Source organism: Xiphophorus maculatus, chromosome 12 (assembly GCF_002775205.1).
Source record: "Xiphophorus maculatus strain JP 163 A chromosome 12, X_maculatus-5.0-male, whole genome shotgun sequence".
Lineage (NCBI taxonomy): Eukaryota > Metazoa > Chordata > Actinopteri > Cyprinodontiformes > Poeciliidae > Xiphophorus > Xiphophorus maculatus.
This window is the reverse complement of record NC_036454.1, coordinates 23,033,095-23,054,193: the sequence shown is the minus strand read 5'-3', so window position 1 is coordinate 23,054,193 and position 21,099 is coordinate 23,033,095. Positions and strand designations below refer to the sequence as shown.

At 37.7% G+C, this 21,099-nt stretch overlaps 2 protein-coding genes across 12 annotated transcripts in view; both read left to right on the top strand.

The window, feature by feature from the left end:
- Window positions 1–2,979, top strand: part of LOC102218622 (vinexin-like) — a 32,233-nt gene extending 29,254 nt beyond the window's left edge. For 10 of the 11 annotated variants that reach the window (XM_023343526.1, XM_023343524.1, XM_023343527.1 and 7 more), the window contains 2 exons: window positions 55–161; window positions 1,669–2,979. In XM_023343526.1, the coding sequence (XP_023199294.1) occupies window positions 55–161; window positions 1,669–1,730 (169 nt within the window). In that variant the 3' untranslated portion in view covers window positions 1,731–2,979. The remainder of the gene's footprint in view (window positions 1–54; window positions 162–1,668) is intronic. The other variant, XM_023343525.1, reaches the window with a different exon arrangement.
- A 721-nt stretch (window positions 2,980–3,700) lies between these two features.
- LOC102232818 (PDZ and LIM domain protein 2-like) overlaps window positions 3,701–21,099 on the top strand; it is a 38,436-nt gene continuing 21,037 nt past the window's right edge. Inside the window, exons 1-6 of the mRNA XM_005804333.3 lie at window positions 3,701–4,023; window positions 12,782–12,909; window positions 14,879–15,030; window positions 17,775–17,844; window positions 18,275–18,426; window positions 20,900–20,963. Of these exons, the coding sequence (XP_005804390.1) occupies window positions 12,817–12,909; window positions 14,879–15,030; window positions 17,775–17,844; window positions 18,275–18,426; window positions 20,900–20,963 (531 nt within the window). The 5' untranslated portion in view covers window positions 3,701–4,023; window positions 12,782–12,816. The remainder of the gene's footprint in view (window positions 4,024–12,781; window positions 12,910–14,878; window positions 15,031–17,774; window positions 17,845–18,274; window positions 18,427–20,899; window positions 20,964–21,099) is intronic.

Genomic DNA, 21,099 nt, shown 5'->3' with positions numbered 1-21,099 from the left:
CAGATGGATTATATGAAACCATTTGCATTAATTTGTCTGTCTTTTGAACCGTAGGTATAAAGCTGTTTACAACTACAAACCCCAGAATGCAGATGAGCTGGAGCTCAGAGAAGGGGACATTGTGCAAGTGATGGAAAAATGTGATGACGGCTGGTTTGTAGGTAATGGATTTCTGTTTTTATCATCACTTTAAATGAGGCAAATCTTACTGCGAACTAACTAACCCATGGGAACCCAGGCACACTTGTCCTTGAATTTATGTAGGATATAATGTACATAGGTCAGACCAAATGAAGCACAAATATCAATTTTCTGGAGAAAAAGAAATAGATCTCAATTGCACCATCTAGTGTCCGAGTCCTTTAATGTGACACATTTGTTACATTGAGAGTGCCTCTTAGATTCTTTTGCTCTGTGTTTTAAAAGGCTAAATTCCAGAATAAAGATTGCGAAAACTTTTCCTTGCATATATTTTTATAAATTGTTCACCAAATAGTTTAATCTTCAACAAGTTACTAAAGACTACACTTTAAATTGTACTTATTTTACCCCTTGCTTAAAAAAGAAGTCACAGTGGCTGACTAAGCTGCTGTCCATTTTATGTCATGAAATCATGAGTTTACTCAATGCTACGGGAATCTAGAGAACATTTCCAGAGCACTGAGATTGCATGTTACATAACATGTCGCTGTGGATCCTCATCATTAGCAGTTCTTGAAATGTGTCATTTGGCTCTTTAACCAGGGCAGCCAGGGGTCATTATTTTTTAGTCTCTTATACCTGTAATAGTTTTTATTGCCTGGTTGACATGTTCAATTAGTACTGAATGGATTAAGCACTAAAATATGACCATTTTCTTCCTGTGCAGCCTAATGATGATGAAGTTGCTATCTGATCAAAGGTTCTAATTTAGCACTGAATTCAAGGGCTGTTTCACGATTCCAGGCTGCATTTGATCAGTTCTAGTTTATAATCTATATTATGAATCATACCTGAACTGGTTTATTCTACCCTGAACACAGCCTTTTGAAGCACAATATAAGATTTGTACAATCATTCATATGTGAAAATGCTAAAAAGAGAAATTTTATTACCAGAAAAGCCATTTTATATATTGTAGACAGGATAAACGTCATCAGAAATACTCCAACTGATTAAAGATGTAGAAACATAGTTAGTGAATAGTCTGACCAAAAACAGGAGAGCAATTATTTTCCTTGATTTAACATTTCTTTCTTGATAATATTTTTTTTCTGAAAAATATTACAAGAGTTTTTATTGAACTCAGATATATATTCATCTAGATGAACCATTACCTACAGACAGTGGAGAGTTATCTTTATGAAGCGCAGAAGAGCAGGGATGTCCATGTTCATGCGTCCTTATGGCAACATTATTTACTAGTCAGTAAGCACTTGTCTGCAGAATCATTGCTATATTTTCAATTACATTTCACATTTTTTACCAGTGTCAATTTGCAAGAAGTAACTTTAAAAAGACACAAATGACAGAACATTAAACAACAAAAGTGAAGTGCTTTTATGTGAGAGCCCCCTCTCCTGGACATAACAAGACATTACATGTTTCTTTGTTATAAATTTCTAATGTATCAATAATCCTTCTTTGTTTCTATGTTGTGACCTTGTGTATGCACTGTACTGTCTGCAGGTACGTCAGAACGGACTCATACTTTTGGGACTTTTCCTGGGAATTACGTGACACCAGTCTGACTTCCTCACTCGCTGCTTGCCAATATTCAGTGGGACTGATGAGCGTAGCTAATGAACATTTCCTTGTCCCTTTTATTGCTTATGTTTTGTGGAGTTTGCATGTGCACTCTGTTTTCCAGAAGAGAAGGGAGGGACACTGTATGGTTTCTCTCCTCACTGTCCTGCATGTGTGAGCACATACTGAATGCGAGCGTGTGTTGCACAGTGACTTCAGGAGCGTTTTTTTATACACTTTAGATCGACACTGATGTGACTGATTCTTATGCACAAAACGAACATTTTAGTTTTTCCTTATTCCACAACTTTTTGCAGCTGCAGAAAATCTGCATCCCTTCCCACTGAACAGCACCATTCCCTCCGAGGTCCTTAAACAGCACACTGCTGCACTCAGCCTTTTGTCACCACAGTGCCTACACAAACCACGACTGGGATGTAAAAACAAAGATAGAGAGTTTTGTAGCGTTTTCCTGAGTTATTAATATTTCTTTCACATATTTTCCCCCAGATTTTCTTTCAGATGTCTGAAATAACTGCAGCAGTTTTTGAAGAAGCATCACAATCGACTTTAGGACACTAAGGGCTTTGACATACTGTCATCTGTTTACTGCCCGTGAATAAATCACACCAAGTCTATGGTGTAATTCATGCACTAGTTTATTTGATTACAGCAAAGTGCTAGGCTGTTGTTTTCTGCCTGATAGTGAAAAGTAAATATCTCCATCATAGTCTCTGCTTTCAAATAAATTGTCATGTATGCTACAGCTGCAGCTGTGTTAAAGAGGTTGGATCAAGAATACTCTGATGGTTAAATTATCCTTTGAAGTGCTAAATTTAATGCTGTATGTGATGTGCCAAAAGTAGCTGAGGACGACATGCGTCTGTTCAAATGTCCGTGAAACATTCCCAGCTCACTCTCTGCTATGTTTGCAACAGCTGCTTTTGTGATATTTTTCTTTGATGTTTTTACATTGTTATTTGAAAGCAGTATTCAAGAAAATCATCTGTTTTTGGTTCAAGTGTAACTTGATAAGTTAATAAGACTTTATCTAAAAATAGACTCAACTTTAAGTGAAAGTTTCACTGTAAAAAATGATTTTCATTTACTAGCCACCTGAGATGATTGTACAGATTGCAACAGTTGTAAAACTGAAAGGATAATATATATTTGCTTAAAAAGAACAGTGTATTGCATATCTATGGTACGCAATTTATATTAAAGTTGATTAAATATCACAGTGATAAAAAGCGACTGGTGTCTAGTTATTCATTTTGTTGTATGTTTCAGTAATATCGTTGATCGTTTGTTATAGACAGAAGATCAATGAAAGTTCAAAGCTGATTTCTCATTCTTTATTCTTGGACAATAAAATTTTGATTTAAATCAAAATAAAACTGCATCAGAAGTTCATGGAGCAACACATTTACTTAGAAACGCATACAAACAACTTAGTAGATTAAATACTTTCCAAGATAATGCTGTCGTTTTATGAAAATCATTCAGCTGTGGGATTTTTATTGGTTTCCTCTGTGATTCACTCTAAGATTACATAACATGGTTCATGTAGATTATAGGAACATTACAACAATATTGTGCAATTTAAGGTCACAGGTTTGAATAGGTTTGGCTGTGGAGTGATCACACAACCCAACCATGAATCAACATTAAGGCACCTTTGATCAAGGTGTCATCAGTGCTTTTATTGGCAATGACCTTTAAATCACCAACATGGGAGTGTCTTGGTATTTCAAGTCTTTTTATTTCACATTTTAAACTCAGCTTTCTCATAGAGCTGCTCAAGCTCCTCAATTAACCTGTCTCCTGTTGCACGTCCCACTTGCTGTCAGTAGGAGGCGCATGGACACAAAGCTCAGTTGGTTTTGGATCAATAGCTCGATTATCTGCTGCTCCCTGCTCTGCTCTGCGGTAAGACACGCCCCCTTGCTTTCAGCTTGTGTCAACCTTTTTTATTTTGGTAACTGCACATGGCATCGCGAGCTTATCCTGGTTATACCACAGTGCGCGCGCTTACAGCTGGCATTCTCGCGTGCCTTCTGAACCTTCCACACAACTGGCTGAGAAGCAGCAGCAGCAGCAGCAGCAGCAGCGGCTTTCCGGTGTTTTAAAAGCTGCCCTTATTCTCTCTTTTTTAAAATAACTGTTTTGGTGACAGTGTCTGCCAGACTGCAGCGACTAACCGTGCTGACTGCTGGCTGCAGAAGGTTTTTTGTAGTTCAGAAATACCATTTCACAGGTGGAGGAGAAGACAGATTTAATTGCACCGCATTTAACTTGGTAAGTAGCTCCGCTATTTCCCATCTTTATACATTTTGTTTGACACAGCTCACTTGTGGGAGTTCACCATACAGCATACAGCTTTGTATAACAAGTAGCGTGGGTTTAATTTAATGATAAGCAGGATACCTAGATTTATTTTTATATTGAAGCCTTCGGTGCTTGTTAAAGTTACAATTCACAACTGTGGCTTCACAATAAGTGAGTCGATAATTTGTACTGAAGTAATAAATGACAAAAATTTTTTACAATTTTACAAAATTATTTCTACATCTGATTTAAAACATTGAAGGTTGACAAAAGAGCTATACAGTTTGGTTAAACAATAGAATTAAAACAAAAAAATAAAACTAAGTACTCAAACCATTTATGAGCTATAAACAATCAACAGTATTTTGAAATAAAATCATTTGATAAAGACCATTCAAATTCTTTGATGGGTATATGAGGAAAGTCTTTTGAAGTCTATAATTTTTAGTGGGTCTTCCTCTAACAAGCAAAACATTTACCTTGAAAAGTCTCATAGTTCTTGAAATGTCTCTTAATAGCCTGAACATACGACCTTGAACTCAAGAGGTTTTACCCAAAATGTTCACTTCTCCACTTACTTTTGTCACCATACTCTTGATCTTGTGCTGACATAATGGTAGCTCCCAACTCTGTCTTGTCTGACCATTTACCATTGTGTTTAATCTGACAATGTCTGGCTACCCATGAGCAAATTTCACTGGCTACTCATGGCTACTTAAGGTATTGTGCATACTCAGGTCAAAGGGCAGGTAAATTTGAACATTAAATTGACACTTTCATGTTGCACTAAGCCCTGCGACAGACTGGCGACCTGTCCAGGGTTTACCCCGCCTCTCGCCCGGAACGTAGCTGGAGATGGGCACCAGCAACCCTCCCGACCCCATTAGGGACAAAGGGTGAACAGAAAATGGATGGATGGATGTTGCACTAAGCATTGCATCAAAAGGAAAACATGTAAATATGATGTGGCCAGATGTTTTAAAACTTTAAAAGTCCACATTTGAACTTGCAAATCAATGAGAAAAAAAAGAAGAAAGGTCGTCAGTGGTGAGATTTTAAAAAACTGACATGTGTTGATGCCTTCCCTGTTTCTGTTCCGAAGGTTTCTTTCATTAGGTATTCAGTTTGATTTGTGATGGCACTGAACCAGGTGCAAACCTCTGAAGCTCTCAGACACATTACATCAGTCCAGCAGCTGTTTCTGTTACCCTCCTAACCTTTAGAGTTGCCTGTTGAACGGTAATGATGTGCTTTCATGCTTCATATTTGAAAAGTCAGCTGTTTAGTGCTGCATTTCTTCCCTTTTTTTAAAAAAAAAAAAAGTCTGGATAGGCATGCTCGTCTCCTGCTGCACTTCACAGAAGGTCTTTAGAAATAACTGGACCTGACTGCGAGCTCAGCAGATGGAAAACTACTTGAGGGGTTTCAGAGCACAGCCCCGAACAGTCACAGTAATTCAGCCTTGTTCTCAATACTCCTGTGATTGCAATTTGAATATGTTTTCCATTGTGTCTGGCAGTCTTTCATCTCTGTGTTTTACCTACCCTCCTCTTGCTCTTGTACTGACAGTTTGGTGCTACGCTTGCTAGATGAAAACTGGTTAAAGTCATCCAAAACCAAAGACAGTCGCACTATAATTTTGGGTAGAAACAAACAGAGGCTTTTCAAGAAAACAAGTAGAAGTTGATGAAAAGATGTCTTTTTGTTTTTCAGTTGTGGTCCCCTAAAGTGAAGTAAATATTTGAAGACGTTTTTAGATGAGCATTTTCTTGTGCTGTGTTCCGTAACACATATGCCGCAAAAGAAAGGTCTGCATGTTTCTTGTCAGCAGGAAGTCTGTGTTTTAGTTTCAGCAGACGGGTTTTGACTCTTGCTTTCATTTCAAGTTTTGTGCAAAGTTTCAGAGTCAAACTTAGCACAAGAATGAAAAACGGATGCTCAGTGAACATTGGCAATGAATCTGGAAACATAACGTTGTAGCTGTGTATTTTGAGGGTGCAGTGAAATGAACAAAGTTCTTCTTACTAAAAATGCAACAGTGTGTGTTGAGGATGTGGTGAGCTGCTCCAATTATGAAACAGTCAAGGCTGTTGTCTGATTTCCTTAGCAAGAACAGTGGTATCAAATGCGATACAAGGAGTTTTGAGTAAAAAGCATCTTTTTGTCTTTATCAAGTACTGCTTCAAAGTTTCATTCCAGTCCACTGTTGTGGTGCTTCATGTAATGCTTTTGTAGACCAGAATGCTAAAGATGAGCCTCCACCCTTGAAGTTTTCTCCTTCGAAAAGGGAGTAACCCACAAAAATTACAGGTATGTTTCAACTTATTATTAATGTGCTGACACATAAGCAATTAAATATGGCGACATTAGACACAAAGGATAATGAACATACACCCCTTTTTGACATCACAAACCTTGTTGTTGTTTGATGTTTTCTCATCTCCTTGGGGACTGCAGCTATATCTGACCAAATGGGTGTGATTTGGTGAATATACGGGAAGTTTTTTTCCCTCTTCTCTGCCCAGGGAGAGGCTATGCTGCTGCATTCCTCTCCTTTTTGTTCACAGGGTGTGAGTTCAGGTATAGTTGGTTGAGCTGTCGGTGCGGTGCACAACACCCAAGTTAGAGTCGGCATGTGATGTCATTGCTAAAGTGGGTTGTGGAAGCTTCACATTTTGTGAAAGGCAAACATAGAGAGAGCCTAAACAAGTGTCTGTGATTCATGTTGGGAATATTTCCCCTGAAGCTACAGTGGTTCATCTACATGTTACTCCACAACAGAGCTCTAAGTTACATTTGTCTCCTCTGTTCAACTGATGCTATTTCAGTTTTGGGAAGACAGTTAAGTATATTTTAACCCAAACTTTAAAGGGATAGGTCAAGATTATTTTAAAATGAGGCTTAGCAAAAAGTAGTCGATAACATCAACTATCGATAGTTAGTCGATAACATCTTGGGTATCTTAATTTAGTATAAGTCCAAATTCATTGGTCCTGGAGGCTGAAGCTATTGGCTAATTGATATCTTCCTTTAAATTGCTATGAAACTTTGCTTCCCCTTTTATATTAGTTACTTTCATCATTCAAGATACCCGTTTACAAGCATTGTGACAATAACTTTTATAAGATGCTAATGTTAGCATCTGATCCAGAGCTTGATATTGGCGCTAAACTTTACCGCTAACAAAAATAAGATTTTTATTTTTATAAAAAGATTCTCATATATCTACTATAATGTTCAATCTCTTTAGCTTGATGTTGTGTGACTGAGTAATGTCCTACCTGCTGTGAATGACTCTCTTGGTATTTTGTTTTTTATAAATCCAGATTAGTTGGTCAATTAAATAATTTCATAATCCCAGAGTGAAAGTAAGTAGAAGATCAAGATAACAGCTAGTTGGATCAAGCCAGATTTCTACTGTCTTACAACAACAAACTCCAAAATGTCTTATTTATGCGAATGATATTTTGAAAACCTTTGAACATTAGTTGTGCAGTTATTTACTCAGAGGTTGATGATTACTTATGGATCAACTGAATGTGGGAGGTTTTGCACAACCAGTGATCCAGAGAACTGAACATAGAAACATGTTGCTGTCGGAAACTGTCTGACATAAAAGGTGAAAATGTAAATAATCATGAGCTTGCCATTTTAAACATAAAAACTCCATGGCATAAAAATAATGCTTGCATAAACCACTAACATAATTGATTCTGGATTTGTTATAAGTCTGCTTTGGTCTCCTCCTCCCATGGGACCACTGTTGGCTCAGACAAAAGGGACCGATGAATGTGGATTTAGACTAAATAAGGAAGAAAATTGAGTTCCTCACTGCAGGTAAGCTGTTAATTTCCCAAAACATTTTCAGTAGAACCTATCTTCTAAAATCCTAACACATTCCTTTAAGGACAGGGGAGGAAAGTTTTAGTTAAGCAAAAGAAATGGTGGTCAGGTGGCCAGGAGTTTTATTGATCTAATTAACATTTTATCAGAGTACGAAAGTTCCAGTTAAAGCGCATTTGGAAGCAACTTATTTTTCCAAATTTCATTCCTGTTTAAAAATTAGGTGCTAATCTAGCAAGTTGGCATTGTTAAATGCAATGATTTTAATTGTTTCCCGTGATGTTTACTATTATATTAACGATCTGACTTTTTGCAATAATTCTCTGCTTAAGCTCATTCTTTCCACACAAATTTACCTGTAAACATAAGGAATGGTTGCCATGCTAAACAAAGTTACTGATTCATCAAAGGCTAGTCATTTTACCTCACTCCAGTCAGCTACATGCACAGTTTCAGACTTGTATGCACAGGTATCAATTATTCAGCTTGAATAACCCATAAGTACAGAGGTTAAATGTTGATGATTGCATGCTAGATATTATATGTCTGTGTGGTAATGGTTGCATGCGCCTTTTGTTACAAGAAAAAGATATCTACAGAAAACTGTCAATGTGCTTCAGTCTATGGAGATTTTAATTTTCTTCATTTAAAAGTACATATTGCTTCACATAATAAAAGCTGTTTATTTCTTACAAATAATTTTATTAAATGTGGGACATAAAAGTGGTTTTTTGTTTGTTTTCATTTTTTGGCTGAACTGTCAAGATTTTCTGAAAATCATAGTGGTGAGTATTGAGTTGAATGCGATGCTGTCTTGTCATATCGTATTTCTGTTTGTGCCTGTAGGGATAAGCTCTTAGACATGCAAAGTGCCAAAGAGTCTTTAACATATTGCGTATGAACATGACATGCTTGAACTTTACCCAAAGAAGAATCTCTCTGTGAAAATGAACAGACTGAAAAAAGGCGGATAAAGTAAAGCTGCATTAATTTTTTTAATCTTACTTGTAAAAAATGTCAGTTCCTAACTTGAAACTTAATTATATTTTCTACAGAATGAGAGTCAGCTTTATTGGCCAGGATTGTGTGAACAAACAAGGAATCTGACTTCAGATTCTGTTGAAGTGAGATTGTACACATGTGGAGACCACCTCCTCGGCAATGATGCATGGAGGTGGTAGATTTTAGATGCTTTGCTGCAGCAGGACTTGATCAGCTCATCACCATTGAATCCACCATGAATCCTGCTGTGTGTCAGAGGGAGGGAGCTTGAGGGAAATGTGAGGTAATTTGTACAAAGGTTGAAGCTGAAGCAAATCTGGATCCTGAAATATGACAATGATCCAAAATTTACCGGTAAATCTACCATAGACTCACCTAAAACTCGGAAATGTAAAACAGGGGCCTAGTCAAAACCTAGAACTTGGACTCATTGGTATTCTTTGTATGAAATAACATACTGTAGTAGACTATTAGGGCATAGAGTGTCCCAACTTATCCCTTTTCTAAAAATCTTTTTTTTTTTTTTTTTTTTTTTAGTAATACAATATTGAAGAATGTGATCCAGACTTGTTTCAGTATGCCATGTCTCGTTGTGTGTCAAATGTCACACATTAATTCGTTGGCAAGCAGATTCTCAGTGAAGTCATAAAACTGTCTGTCGTCAGAAGTGGGTTTTCTACAGCTTAAAGCGATTTCTCATCAGGACGGTGTCCTGCTTTACAGCCGATGCGGAACCAGACAAAATGATCTAATTAATTAATGCTCCACATTAATTATGTGACTGAGTCATTTACTACTTTTTGTGGCAACAAGAAGTGAGCAAAACATTTTTTGTGTGCTGGCAACTGCTAGACAGCGACTGTGGGAAAGGAAAGCTTTCTCAAACAGCTTTCACTTTGTAATCTCTCCAGTTGTACATCATACATAACTTCACTACTGATTCTTACTGCTGCTGTATTTTTCTCTAGCCTCTTCTCCAGCCTCTGAGCCCAGCCACAGCTGTCACCCTCATTTTATTTGTGTGATGCCAGCAGTAAGGACTCACAAAATTGGCAGGGTGCTGGGGTGGTTCTGGTCACTTTATAGGAACGGCTGCAGACACTCCTACAGCTAAAAGACTCCCCCAGAGGCTGGGAAAGTTTAGGCGGTTGCTCCCTGTCATTAGCACTACTGTGCCTATTTTTGCAGGCCACAGTAATTAAGAGACCCTAATGATGGTGAGCCCAGTAACCCTGTTAATTGGCCCAGAGTTTTAATGAGAAACTAGGTATGCACCGTTTGTCCTAAACACTTGTGGAATGTCCAGACAATGAAATGGGCGTGGGGGGCGGGAGAGGAGGAGTGTGACTGCTGTCCTAGATGTACTCAAGCCTGCAATGTTTTTTTAATCTTCATATTTTATGTTTCCTTTCTGCTATAAGTTGACTTGTATCAGTTTTAGTTTCCATATTAACTCTGGATGCTAAAAGCATTGGGAGACTTGTTGGTCACATTTCCCAGTTCATTTTCACTATTCTGCAGTTATAAAACTTTAATTATTTTGAAATCTTAAGTGTGCAGTTTATTTAAGCATGTGACATCTGTTGATTTATAATGTGGAGAGGGAAGAAACGCCATCAGTGACTCGGATCTCCAATCGATCTGTTTTGCCATTATAAAATAATTGGCGGGAATTTTATTGCTTTTTAAGTCATTTACTTTCAGTAGAATAAAATTGACACATCTTTAAGCACAGTAGTTTGAGAATGACTTTATAACCATATTATCTGCTAGTTGATAGCTGATAAAGCTACACATTATAACCTATACATATGAAAAAAACCACTTGTACTTTTATTCCTACATCCTGTTTGTTTAATCATTTTTTTATTTTAATGATTTCTTCCATTTTTACTGGGTTATTTTAACCTTTAAAACTAAGAGGTTCCTGCTGTAATTTTATAGAATTGTTTCCTTTAGGTTGTTTATTTATTTGAATAAAAAATTAGATATCAGGTGATTTATTTTTGGTTTTTTTGCATTCAGTAGAGTGTATATAATAAAATGACTTACAGGATCATCTACGTATCCACCTACACATTTACTTTTTTCTTTTTTTTTTATCCATCCCAGTCACAACAGCTCTGCATGTATGTTTATAGTTCAAATGTATGTATGTACATGCAGTAGTTATCCCATCATCACATTGTATTGCTACAAATATGTTTGTGTAGGCAGTTCAATAACAGGCAAACTTAATACACAGCAATTAACAGGGTAAGCTGAAGCTAATTACAAGTTATAGCTTAGTCAAAGAGCAGCAGTTTGAGCTCATTTGGGACAAAAAAAATCTGAATTTTATATAAATTAATAAGGCTTGATTTGCTTAAACTACGTAACAGCTTGTAAGGAATGTGTCCTTTACCCTTTAGCCATTCTTAGACTTCCTGTAAAGGATATCAATGTTGTAGTTTCTTATCTAATTACCCTTTTGTACCTTGCTGACATCATCTTTATAATGTTGTCAGAGAACATGGGAATAAATGGGGGGGAAAAAGAATTTTCATGAAACAAACAAGCCTAACATTTGCTAATATTGTCTTGTACAACCTGTTGAAAGATTTCTGATGCTCACAAGGAGCATGACTGCCAAAAATGATTTGGTCCAGTTCACCAATCAGCATTTCAACATGCATTTAAAAAAAAAAAAAAATCATTTTTCAGTATTTAAAACTGCATCTGAAAAGCCTTTTTTTCATCTGTTTTTATTTAGTGTTACTTCTGCTTTATAAATTGAATCAGATTATGCATAACCAAATCTCTAGACACTTCACAAAGCACAATAGTGCTGACCCTTTAACAAAAATAAAGGTAATTTTTTTTTTAATGATTTGTGCAAAATGAATAAATTGAAACAGAAGAGAATAATTAAACTGTAGGTTTGTGTACCTGAGCTATGTTGGGCTGAAGTTGGTACTTGGCACACCTTTGGGTCTTGGTTTCACCTACGTTTACCAAATACTAGCTTGGGAAAATCTCTGCATTATTTTTCAGCCTCTGTGGCTAATAGTTAGCAAGTTCATTTAGCCACATGAAAATCTTTAGACACAATGTAAATTCAGTATTAATTTAAGAAAAAAAAACCCTATGTGGTTTAAATTTAACCAAATTGTATTTTATTTCAAGCTTTGTCAAAGAACTTTTAGGATAAATTATGCAGACTTGAATACTAAGGGAAATGAATGCTAAATTTTTAGGTTTAAAGGGTGTATTCCCTTTAAATGCTGGAATTTCTAACATTACTGTAAGCAGATTTAGAAACGCAGACGAATAGAATATTACAGAATCTGTAAATGATCATGCAAATCCTGACCATTGAAATTGTTAAACAAATTACTTTTGTTTCTGTAATGTGAGTGTTTCATGTCTTAAAGTGCTACCATATGTCAAACATGCCAGATCCTTATACACTGCTGTATATTGGATAAACACACATTATGTGTAAATGGGTGCAGTGAGCCCTGATAAAATGTTTCGCTTCTTGTTCACTCTGTCTGGAGGATTTAGTTTATTTATTTTCGTTGTCTAGAAGAAGCAGTTGGATTTAATGAGTCTTTGGCTCTGCAGGCTCTTGAGCAATTTTAGTCAGATGTCTTTGGTTTGAGATTCTTCCCATTCCTATTTGATGTGGTTGCACAATCCATGTCAAGGGGACTTAAACCAGTCAACATGAAGATGAAAGGAAGCTCACTGAAATGTTGACTGTCTTCACAATTTTATCTAATGCTAAGTCTGGCTGAAAGAAATGTACGGCTGATGAAAGCGTTGAGCTGCACATAAGCTGCGGTTTGGCACATCACTTGCATCTAATGTCATGTTTACAGTGTCCTTGTGTTTTTTTCAGGGTTGGACTTGAGCCTGTGTTCATCTGATCATTCAATGGCACTAACACTGAACCTGATCGGCCCCTCTCCATGGGGCTTCAGAATATATGGAGGAAGGGACTTCAAGAAGGCCATTACCGTATCAAAGGTACTTATTCATTTTACTCAAACTTATCTTAGGTAAAAGGCTGTATCCTCTGTTTCCTCACAAAATGCACGTTGTAATGGTATGTCATAGAAAGCAAACTTCCTCATTTCATCTCTCTTTGTTTATGTCTGTTGCTGTGTCATGCCCATTTCCTTGACTACTCCTAGTATTCTAATACTGGATGTGTTAGAATAAAGTGGATGTGGACGGTATTGGAAGGAAGCCACTGATTACAGTTGCAGTGGAAGTTGAGGTGGGAGGTGAAGGATGTCTGGTCTGAACAGGGCAATGTTTGGGGATCAGATTCTGTTCACCCCTTGTGCATCAGCAGGTGCATCCATTGCACCTTAAATGAACCATTTTCATGTTTTTTACTCAAGATATGTTCCAGTTCATACAAAAGGTGCAACATGAAAAGAAGAAGCAGTAATCATGTGGAGTGAAATAAACAAAATCCGGAAACCTTGCTCAGACTGACTTATGCATAACTGAGGCACCCTGACCTGCTCGCTGCACATCCTGGTCCTTCACAACAGTTTATTTTTTCCCTTTTGCAGCAACACCCTTCTTCAGTAGTTCCTGATACCATTGAGGATATATTATGCCTCAATGGCCTGAAGTTTAAAGCACATTTAGTATTTGGCCCTATAAGTAATGGCAAATGCCAAAAGAAAATGCCTGCACTTGTAAATAATGGGGATGTCAGAAACTGTTTTGAAAAACTGTCATGGGAAATACTGAGGCTTTTTAACAGGATTGATTTTGTAGCGATATGTTTGGAGAAGTTTAAGCTTTTGGCAACGGCTCAGTGTTGACGTGCCTGACTTCTTTATTCTGTTGACCTGAAAGATGGCTTACCTCTGTTTGTCTTGGAGTCTAAACTTCGTAGAAGAAGCTCTAGCTGATCTTTGTGTTTGTGAAATCAAGCTTGCTCTGATCAGAGAAGACATGCACTGTTGTAGGTCACCACAGCAACTCCTGTTTGCCTCCAAGTCTGCCTACTGACATTGCACCCCTGGCCTCATACTTCTCTAAGCTGAATGGCGAACTGGATGCTGAATGGCCTTCTGTTTGGACTCCTTTTCATTGCTCCAATTTTTATGATTGGCTTTTTACTCATGTTTAGACTTTTCTTTGCTCCTTTGCCTGTTTTTTAACTTGTCAGTAAAACACAGGCAAATATCATCCTTATGTCTAAAGATACAGCATCATTGCCATATTTTTTTCCTATGCATGTTTGCGGATGTTATGGTACTTTACAGAAGTATTGCTACCCCATATTGGAACCACAAACTTCAATGTATTTATTTGGATCTTACATAATCAATTAAACAAAGCTAAATTGCTCATAACTCTTCAAGGTGGATTGTATACAAAATCCTGTGCATCATTGTTTTTGTTTGCATTTGTAATTAGGGCTTTACTGCAGTAGCAATGTGCATATTGAATTTTCCTCACTGTGGGACAATAAAGCATATTTCTATTCTATTCTATTGCATTCAGGGATATTGCTAGAATTATGAATTTGTGATGGATGAGGCAGCCCTGTTAGTACCTAACAAAATGGCGAAAGGTTAAAAAAATGGTTTGAAAACCCCTCCCAGCCACTGTAGAAGGGGAGTAACTGATGCGATGTTTTGGCTCGTTAATCTGAAAATCCCTTTGTGGTGGTGCAGTACTGAGTTTGACGTGTGGTGACGCTTGTAGCAGAGGTCAGAGCCTGTCAAGTTATGAAGAAATGTCACAATAAGGATTTCTTCACAAGAGTGTCACAAATACTTCCACTGTTAATCAGCACAGCACAGCCAGTCCTATGTGCATGTTTTTCTCTGCAAAGAATTTAACGAGCACTTCATTTCCTCTGCACATTTTTCCTATTTATCACTCATTGTGTGGCTTGCCCACTGACTTCAATTGGAGGTTATGTTTAGGACGTACGGCAGTAACTGGACCTTATTTTTCTTAACAGGTCAATGGAGGCAGCAAGGCAGAGAAAGCAGACCTGCATGCTGGTGATATCATCCTGGAAATCAACGGTGAAAACACAGCTGACATGCTGAATGTGGAGGCCCAGAACAAAATCAAGAACTCAAAGACCCATCTGCAGCTTTTGGTGGAGAGGTACAAAAAAACACTGATCTGCTTTTACAGTAACTGTGGACTTAGTTTTGCAGATATTTATATGTTGGATATATAAACAAAACAAATGCTTTGGACATGCTTGAACATCACAAATATCTTCTACATCCCAAATGGTTTGTTTGTTCCAATGGTTTGTTTGTTCCAAAGCCACAATCTTTGCGCTGTGTTCACCTCCACCAAGCAAGCACTGTACAAACAAAACAAGTGATTGTAATCAGGGGAAATGCCAGGATGTATGAGAGCCACTCTGTTCCTTTCCCCGCTCCCTCCTAATAGGCCTTGTAAGATTTGCAGAAACCCTGTTTGAATGCTACTAAAAACTTTTCCTATGAGCCTGTGCTTCTGTCGGCTGGCATTTTGATTAGAGATCCTCCCTAAATTCTGCTGTGGTCTGGGTTGATCTGTTTGTCTTGTACTCTTATGGCATGCAAACATCCACTGAGACACACTTGCACACGTTTCCACAGATTTCCTTCTCGGATGTCCTACGTCCATGTGAGTGAATTTTTCCCTCCTGACCTCATGTCTACAGTCAAGCCAAAAACACCATTACTCCTTGGCTGCCCGGTACAATGCCACTGTGCAGCCTCCGCCCTGTTGTTGATCACACAAACCCTCGGGGGGTTTTCAGCACCTAAAACTCACCTCACAGCCTTCTTTAGTGTGGTTGCTCAAACCAGTCGGCCTTTTGAGTTATATACAGACTCTATGGTGTGAATTTAAGATAGATTTGCACCAATTACCTTTTGATTTATTGGGCTTAGTTTTCTTTATTTCATGGCATAGCAGCTGCTTGGTTTCAAAAGAGAAGTAGTCTGTGAACTATTTCACAAGCTATTACTGTAGTTCCAGCTTCCTAAAGAAGCTGGAATTATATAATCAGGTTTTGGCTGTTTTTGTACTGATGGCAAAACCTTATTTGGGATATCTAACGGAAAGTAGCATCCAAGTTAGAAAATCTATATAGCCTTCTTCTAATCTCTTAAATCTTTGTAGCTTTTCTTTTTTAACGTGGCTTCTCAGTTTTTGCAATATTTTATGTCATGCTGACTGAGTACTTCTCATCTTAATTGTACAACCTAAGTTGTACTTTACCACACAACTTTGCTGATTAAATTGATTTTTTTTTTTGTAAGAATACAGAAGCTCAGACATTTGGGAGGAGTATTGACAGACAAGTTAAAAGTGGTTCTTGTAAGTCTAGACTACTAAATAATTTCATGTGGGGTTGAGTAGGTGGTAGTTTGCAGAGGTTGTAGTTTGATAAATGATGCAACAGTTCTCACATGGGTTTATTAAGAATGACACTTTATTACCAGGACTTCATCACCCCTGATGTCAGTGAGTTAAGTAGTCAGGCTGCCGGCTCAGACAGAACTGCTTACCTTCATGACTCTCATATCTTGCCATCTATAATAATAATGCATGACAAACGATGTTGTTTGTCATATTCAAACACCATGAAGTTTCACAAACCAGAAATATTTCCAAACATTTGAATTTGTCTCCCATGTAAGCAAAAGAAAAGCTTAGTAGCCTGCTGATCAGAAATGCCCACAAACACATTTGGAGATGAATTACTTTATGATCGACATGAGAAAACTCTGGTCACTTCAGCACCTACTCTGCCAACTCACGGAAAAAACTTTAAACTATTTTTGGGGGGAATTGTGGCCTACTCTTCTATGTAGATTTGTTTTATATCAAGCACAATGAAGGTTTTAGTCTTTAGTCTCTTTTTTTTTTAGAGGACAACAGTCAAGTATGCTTGAGTTTGCAGCCCAGCCAAAGGTCATCACACAGCCTCCACCATTTTTGACTGGTAGACTGTTTTTCTCAAATACTGTTAGTTTAAGACAGATTTAACGAGGCACACACCTTCCAAATAGTTCCACTTTTATGTCAACAGTCCACTGAATATTTTCCTCAACGTGTTTTTATTTTCTGCAGATGTGTCCTTGTTCTTGTTGATTAGCAGTGGTTTTTGCCTTAGATCCCTCATATGGATTTAATTAATGCCCAATTGCTCTTTCGCTCTCTCTTTTTTTCTTTTTTTAATTCTTGAATTTACCTTGATTCCAGTAAATACCCATGTAGTTGGGGGCATTTGCAGCTGTGGAAGTCTTCAAATCTAGTTTTTCTTACCTACAGCAGGTCATCAGTGAGAAATGGCAAACAGATGGTGCATTAGCAGTCAAATTCCTACAATCTCTCCTCTGAATGCAATGTGTGGACATAAGGCCACTAGAAAGATTCCTTCATGGCAATTTACCACAAGCATCCCAGCCTTGCTGTGTGCCTCTCCACATTGGATCAACCAAGAAGCTGACTATTTACGGCTCTTCAACTGACATGTTTGTGTCAGGGCCTATAATGCTCATGTTTAGAATAGTAGTGAAGTCTAAAAAATTAAGATGCACATTGGATTAGAATATATGCAAAATAAACATTTCACAAATACCTGGTGTTCTTTTGAAAATCTTTACTTTCCCCTTTTCAGCATAATCAAGAATACATCAGCATCTTCATAATTCCATTTAGACCAGATTTACATGCTCAGAATATTTATATTGCCTTAAGTTTCTGTCTGCCTAACATTCCTTTTAATTCAGCTGTAATTGGATCAGACCTTAACCCAGGTGCAGAGCTGTGAAATGAAACTCTGGGTTGTAAGGTATTGACTTTAAAATCCATCTGAATTCTGTGGTTTTCTTCTTTTTAAGACCCGAGACTCCCAGCTCTACAGAGACCAACGGCATCAGCAGCCCTGAACAGCTCACTGGACGCTTCCAGGTCAGTGCTGGAGCTCTGAGGGACTTTTCATGTTTTATTTGGTCTGATGACTTGAAGTCAAACATCAGGTGTAGTTTATAAACCCTCAAGTGTACCATAATTTTAATACCATGAAAAGCTATCAAATACATATTAATATATGCCTTATTATAACTACAGCAGTTTTTGCTGCACTTATACTCGTGCATACATCGCACACCTGTTTATTGCATGTTGTTCTTTACTGTCCTCAAGAGGAAAACAGCGAAACACACAATAGGGATTTAGTCATTGTTCTTTTTTATCAGTGAGATTTCAGTGGCCTTTATGCAGTTTTCTTAAACTGTTATGGTTACATTACATGTTTTTGTGTGGCGTGGGTCCAATCAAGTTACATTAAAGAGACAGGAAATCATGTAATTTTTCTTTCCTTTCCTCTTTCTTTGTGAAGGAGGTAGTCATAGTGAGTCGAGACGAGAACCAGAACTACAGTGAGTATAAAATCTCCAGTCCTACGTCACAGTCCCCAGGACCCTATTCATCATATTCTCCTGTCAGCCCTGAAAGAAGAGGGGAAAGACTGACGCCAACCATCAACAAGAGGTAGCTATTGTTACGCAATACTGTAAATATCAGTGTACACCGTGTTCAAGCATGCAGATTCAAATAGATTCTGTTCCTAAAAGGTATAGCCACATAGTTTCCACCAGAAAACATGCTAAGCTTGGTGGTAGGTGGTAGGTGACCACCAGCGGCCCACCATGTTTTTGTGTTAACATTTTCTAAAGTTGTTTTGAGCTCCGTTTGTTCACAAATACAGCTTAGAAAAAAAGAACCAAATTTCACTGGTTGTTTTTAATCTTGGCCTATTAAACATGTCCTCCTCTCTCAGATCCCACCAAATCTGTATTGAAACGCTGTTAGTCATGATAATGTTCTCAGTAGAAAGAGAGCGTCCCTGAATTATATCCTGCTTCAGGCCCCATTTTACCTTGGGCCAGCCCCAAGGATTAAAATAAATATTACCAATATCTACTGTCCATTTTAGGTATAAATAAACTAAATATTCTTAGGTATAACATTCATCTATTTCTTGTATTAAGATGTTGAGTATCTTTAGTAATGTCTGTGACTTGATGCAGTGTTTTGATTTGCTGATTATGATTAGTTATTTATCTAAGCGAATAAATACTTTGATAAAAAAAAACATCAGTCTGTTATTTACTGCTGGTGTGGTTCATTTACATTAACTTCATCAAGTTGCAGGCAAACACATAGAGCCAAGTGCGTGACAGAACGCGTACTGAGCGACAATGTGTGAGATATAAATGCACATACAATGCATCATTCTACTGAGCACCTTCATAGATCATATTAATGCTGGTATAGACAAATCTGCTCTGCAAGAGTCTCTTCTAAATAGACCAGTATGAGTGAAAGGTGATGTGTGTGGTCCATGCCGAGTAACAAAATTTTGAAGAGTAAAATGACCAGGTTTTTTGTTCTGAGCTGAGTATGCGAACACAGGATGTGAACGGCGCAAGTGATGCTCACCCCTCAGCCTAGCACCTTCTTTGCTGCGTCAACTATAAAACCTATGTTGCCATCACCGTTACTGGTGTATCTAGCCTGGCAGTGGGGAAAGTAAACTTTGGAGGAATGCCATGCTTTTAATACACTGGAGGAAGCCCTGAACCAAGAAGGTGGGGACAAACAACTAGTTTAGGAATCCTTTCACTGTTACAAATAAAGCAGCGTATAACATTTCAGAAACTCCACACTCCTGCTAATGTTGCTCAGAAAAGAGTATGTGCAATAAGTGAACAAACAGATATCAAAAGAACTTCAACCTGTTCTAAAAAGACCATAAACACAGTTGAGCGTCTTTCAGAAGCCCAGGTATTCAGAGCAGAAACAGAGCTGTGTTTTTACAAAAGACACCACCAAGTGCTCTCTTGACTCCACAACAGGCAAGTCAATAGGTATGCGAGTGACACACAGAAGGTGGAGCCATGGGGTTGTACTGTTGTAACAAAAGATATGCACAGGATATCACATTCCTTCTTTTGCATTGAGTTCAACAAAAGGCAGAATGGGGAATGTTCACCATAGTTTCTGTGTGTGTGGTGCAGTTGCTCGCTCTCCTGGACAATTTTTATTGGAAACAGTTTGTTGCTTTTGTCTGGACTCATAAATGTTCCAGCTCAGCAGTGTTTTGTCATCAGTTTTAAAATAATAAATAAGAATCTGCTGCTGAACTACTGTAGATCATCAGTAGAGTCAAATTGTTCTTGCTTTGTAAGGATGTGAAATCAGACTAAGGCATGATGGTTAGGACATTTTCTGGGGCATAATATGTTCTTAAATTCCCAAAAGCTACTGCAGGACAAACAAAAAAAAAATACAAGAAAACATCTTGCTCACTGTTCCTATTTAATCTTTTAAATAGGAAAAAATTTCTCATTTTGTCAAGATGACGTGACATTAGAAGGGTTTTCAAGATCTTGCACAAAATATCTGACATACATTTTTCTTCAGCCTGCATCAGTCAGTATCCTGAAAAACAACCTTTTGCTGCAGTTAAAGCTGTGAGAAAGACAAAGCTGTCTTTCTTACAGCTTTTTTTATTTTTCCATTTCTTTGTCTTTGTATTTGCAAACATCGCTTTTGCAAAATACTCTTCAAAATTGAGATATGGACATTCAAAGACATTAATTTGCTTTGACATAAACTGTTGCGCTGTAACTCAGTGTACAGGAAAGCTACCTTCTGTCCCAGTTTAAAAGTCTTTTGCGGCCTTGCTATATATTTTTACCATGAACTCTGACCAGCCTCCTTATCTCTGCTGAAGGAAAGCATTCCCACAGCATGATGCTGGCACCAAAATCATGTCTACAGTACTGTTCTCTCCACTTACTCTACTTTATGTTTGTTGTGTTACGCTGAAGTGTATAGTACCAATGTGGCGAAATGAGGAAAAAGTTTAATGGGGGTTCGTAAAGTCGCAAGACACTGTATGCTGGCTGACTTAGGAATTGTTATTCATCAGTGATTTATTTTTGTCCATATTTTACAGTGTGCAGCTGCGCTCTTGGTCACCAGAGGACAAAAACAACCGTCTGTCCAGGCCGCACTCTCAGGTTGGTTTCAGCCAAACTCTTCTTGGATTTTCTTGTAAATATTGCCATCAGAGCAGATTTTTACTTGTTTGTGACTTGTCCACCATTTCAGTTGCTAATTTATGTCTATTCTGTAACAGTGTAGATGTTCTTGTAC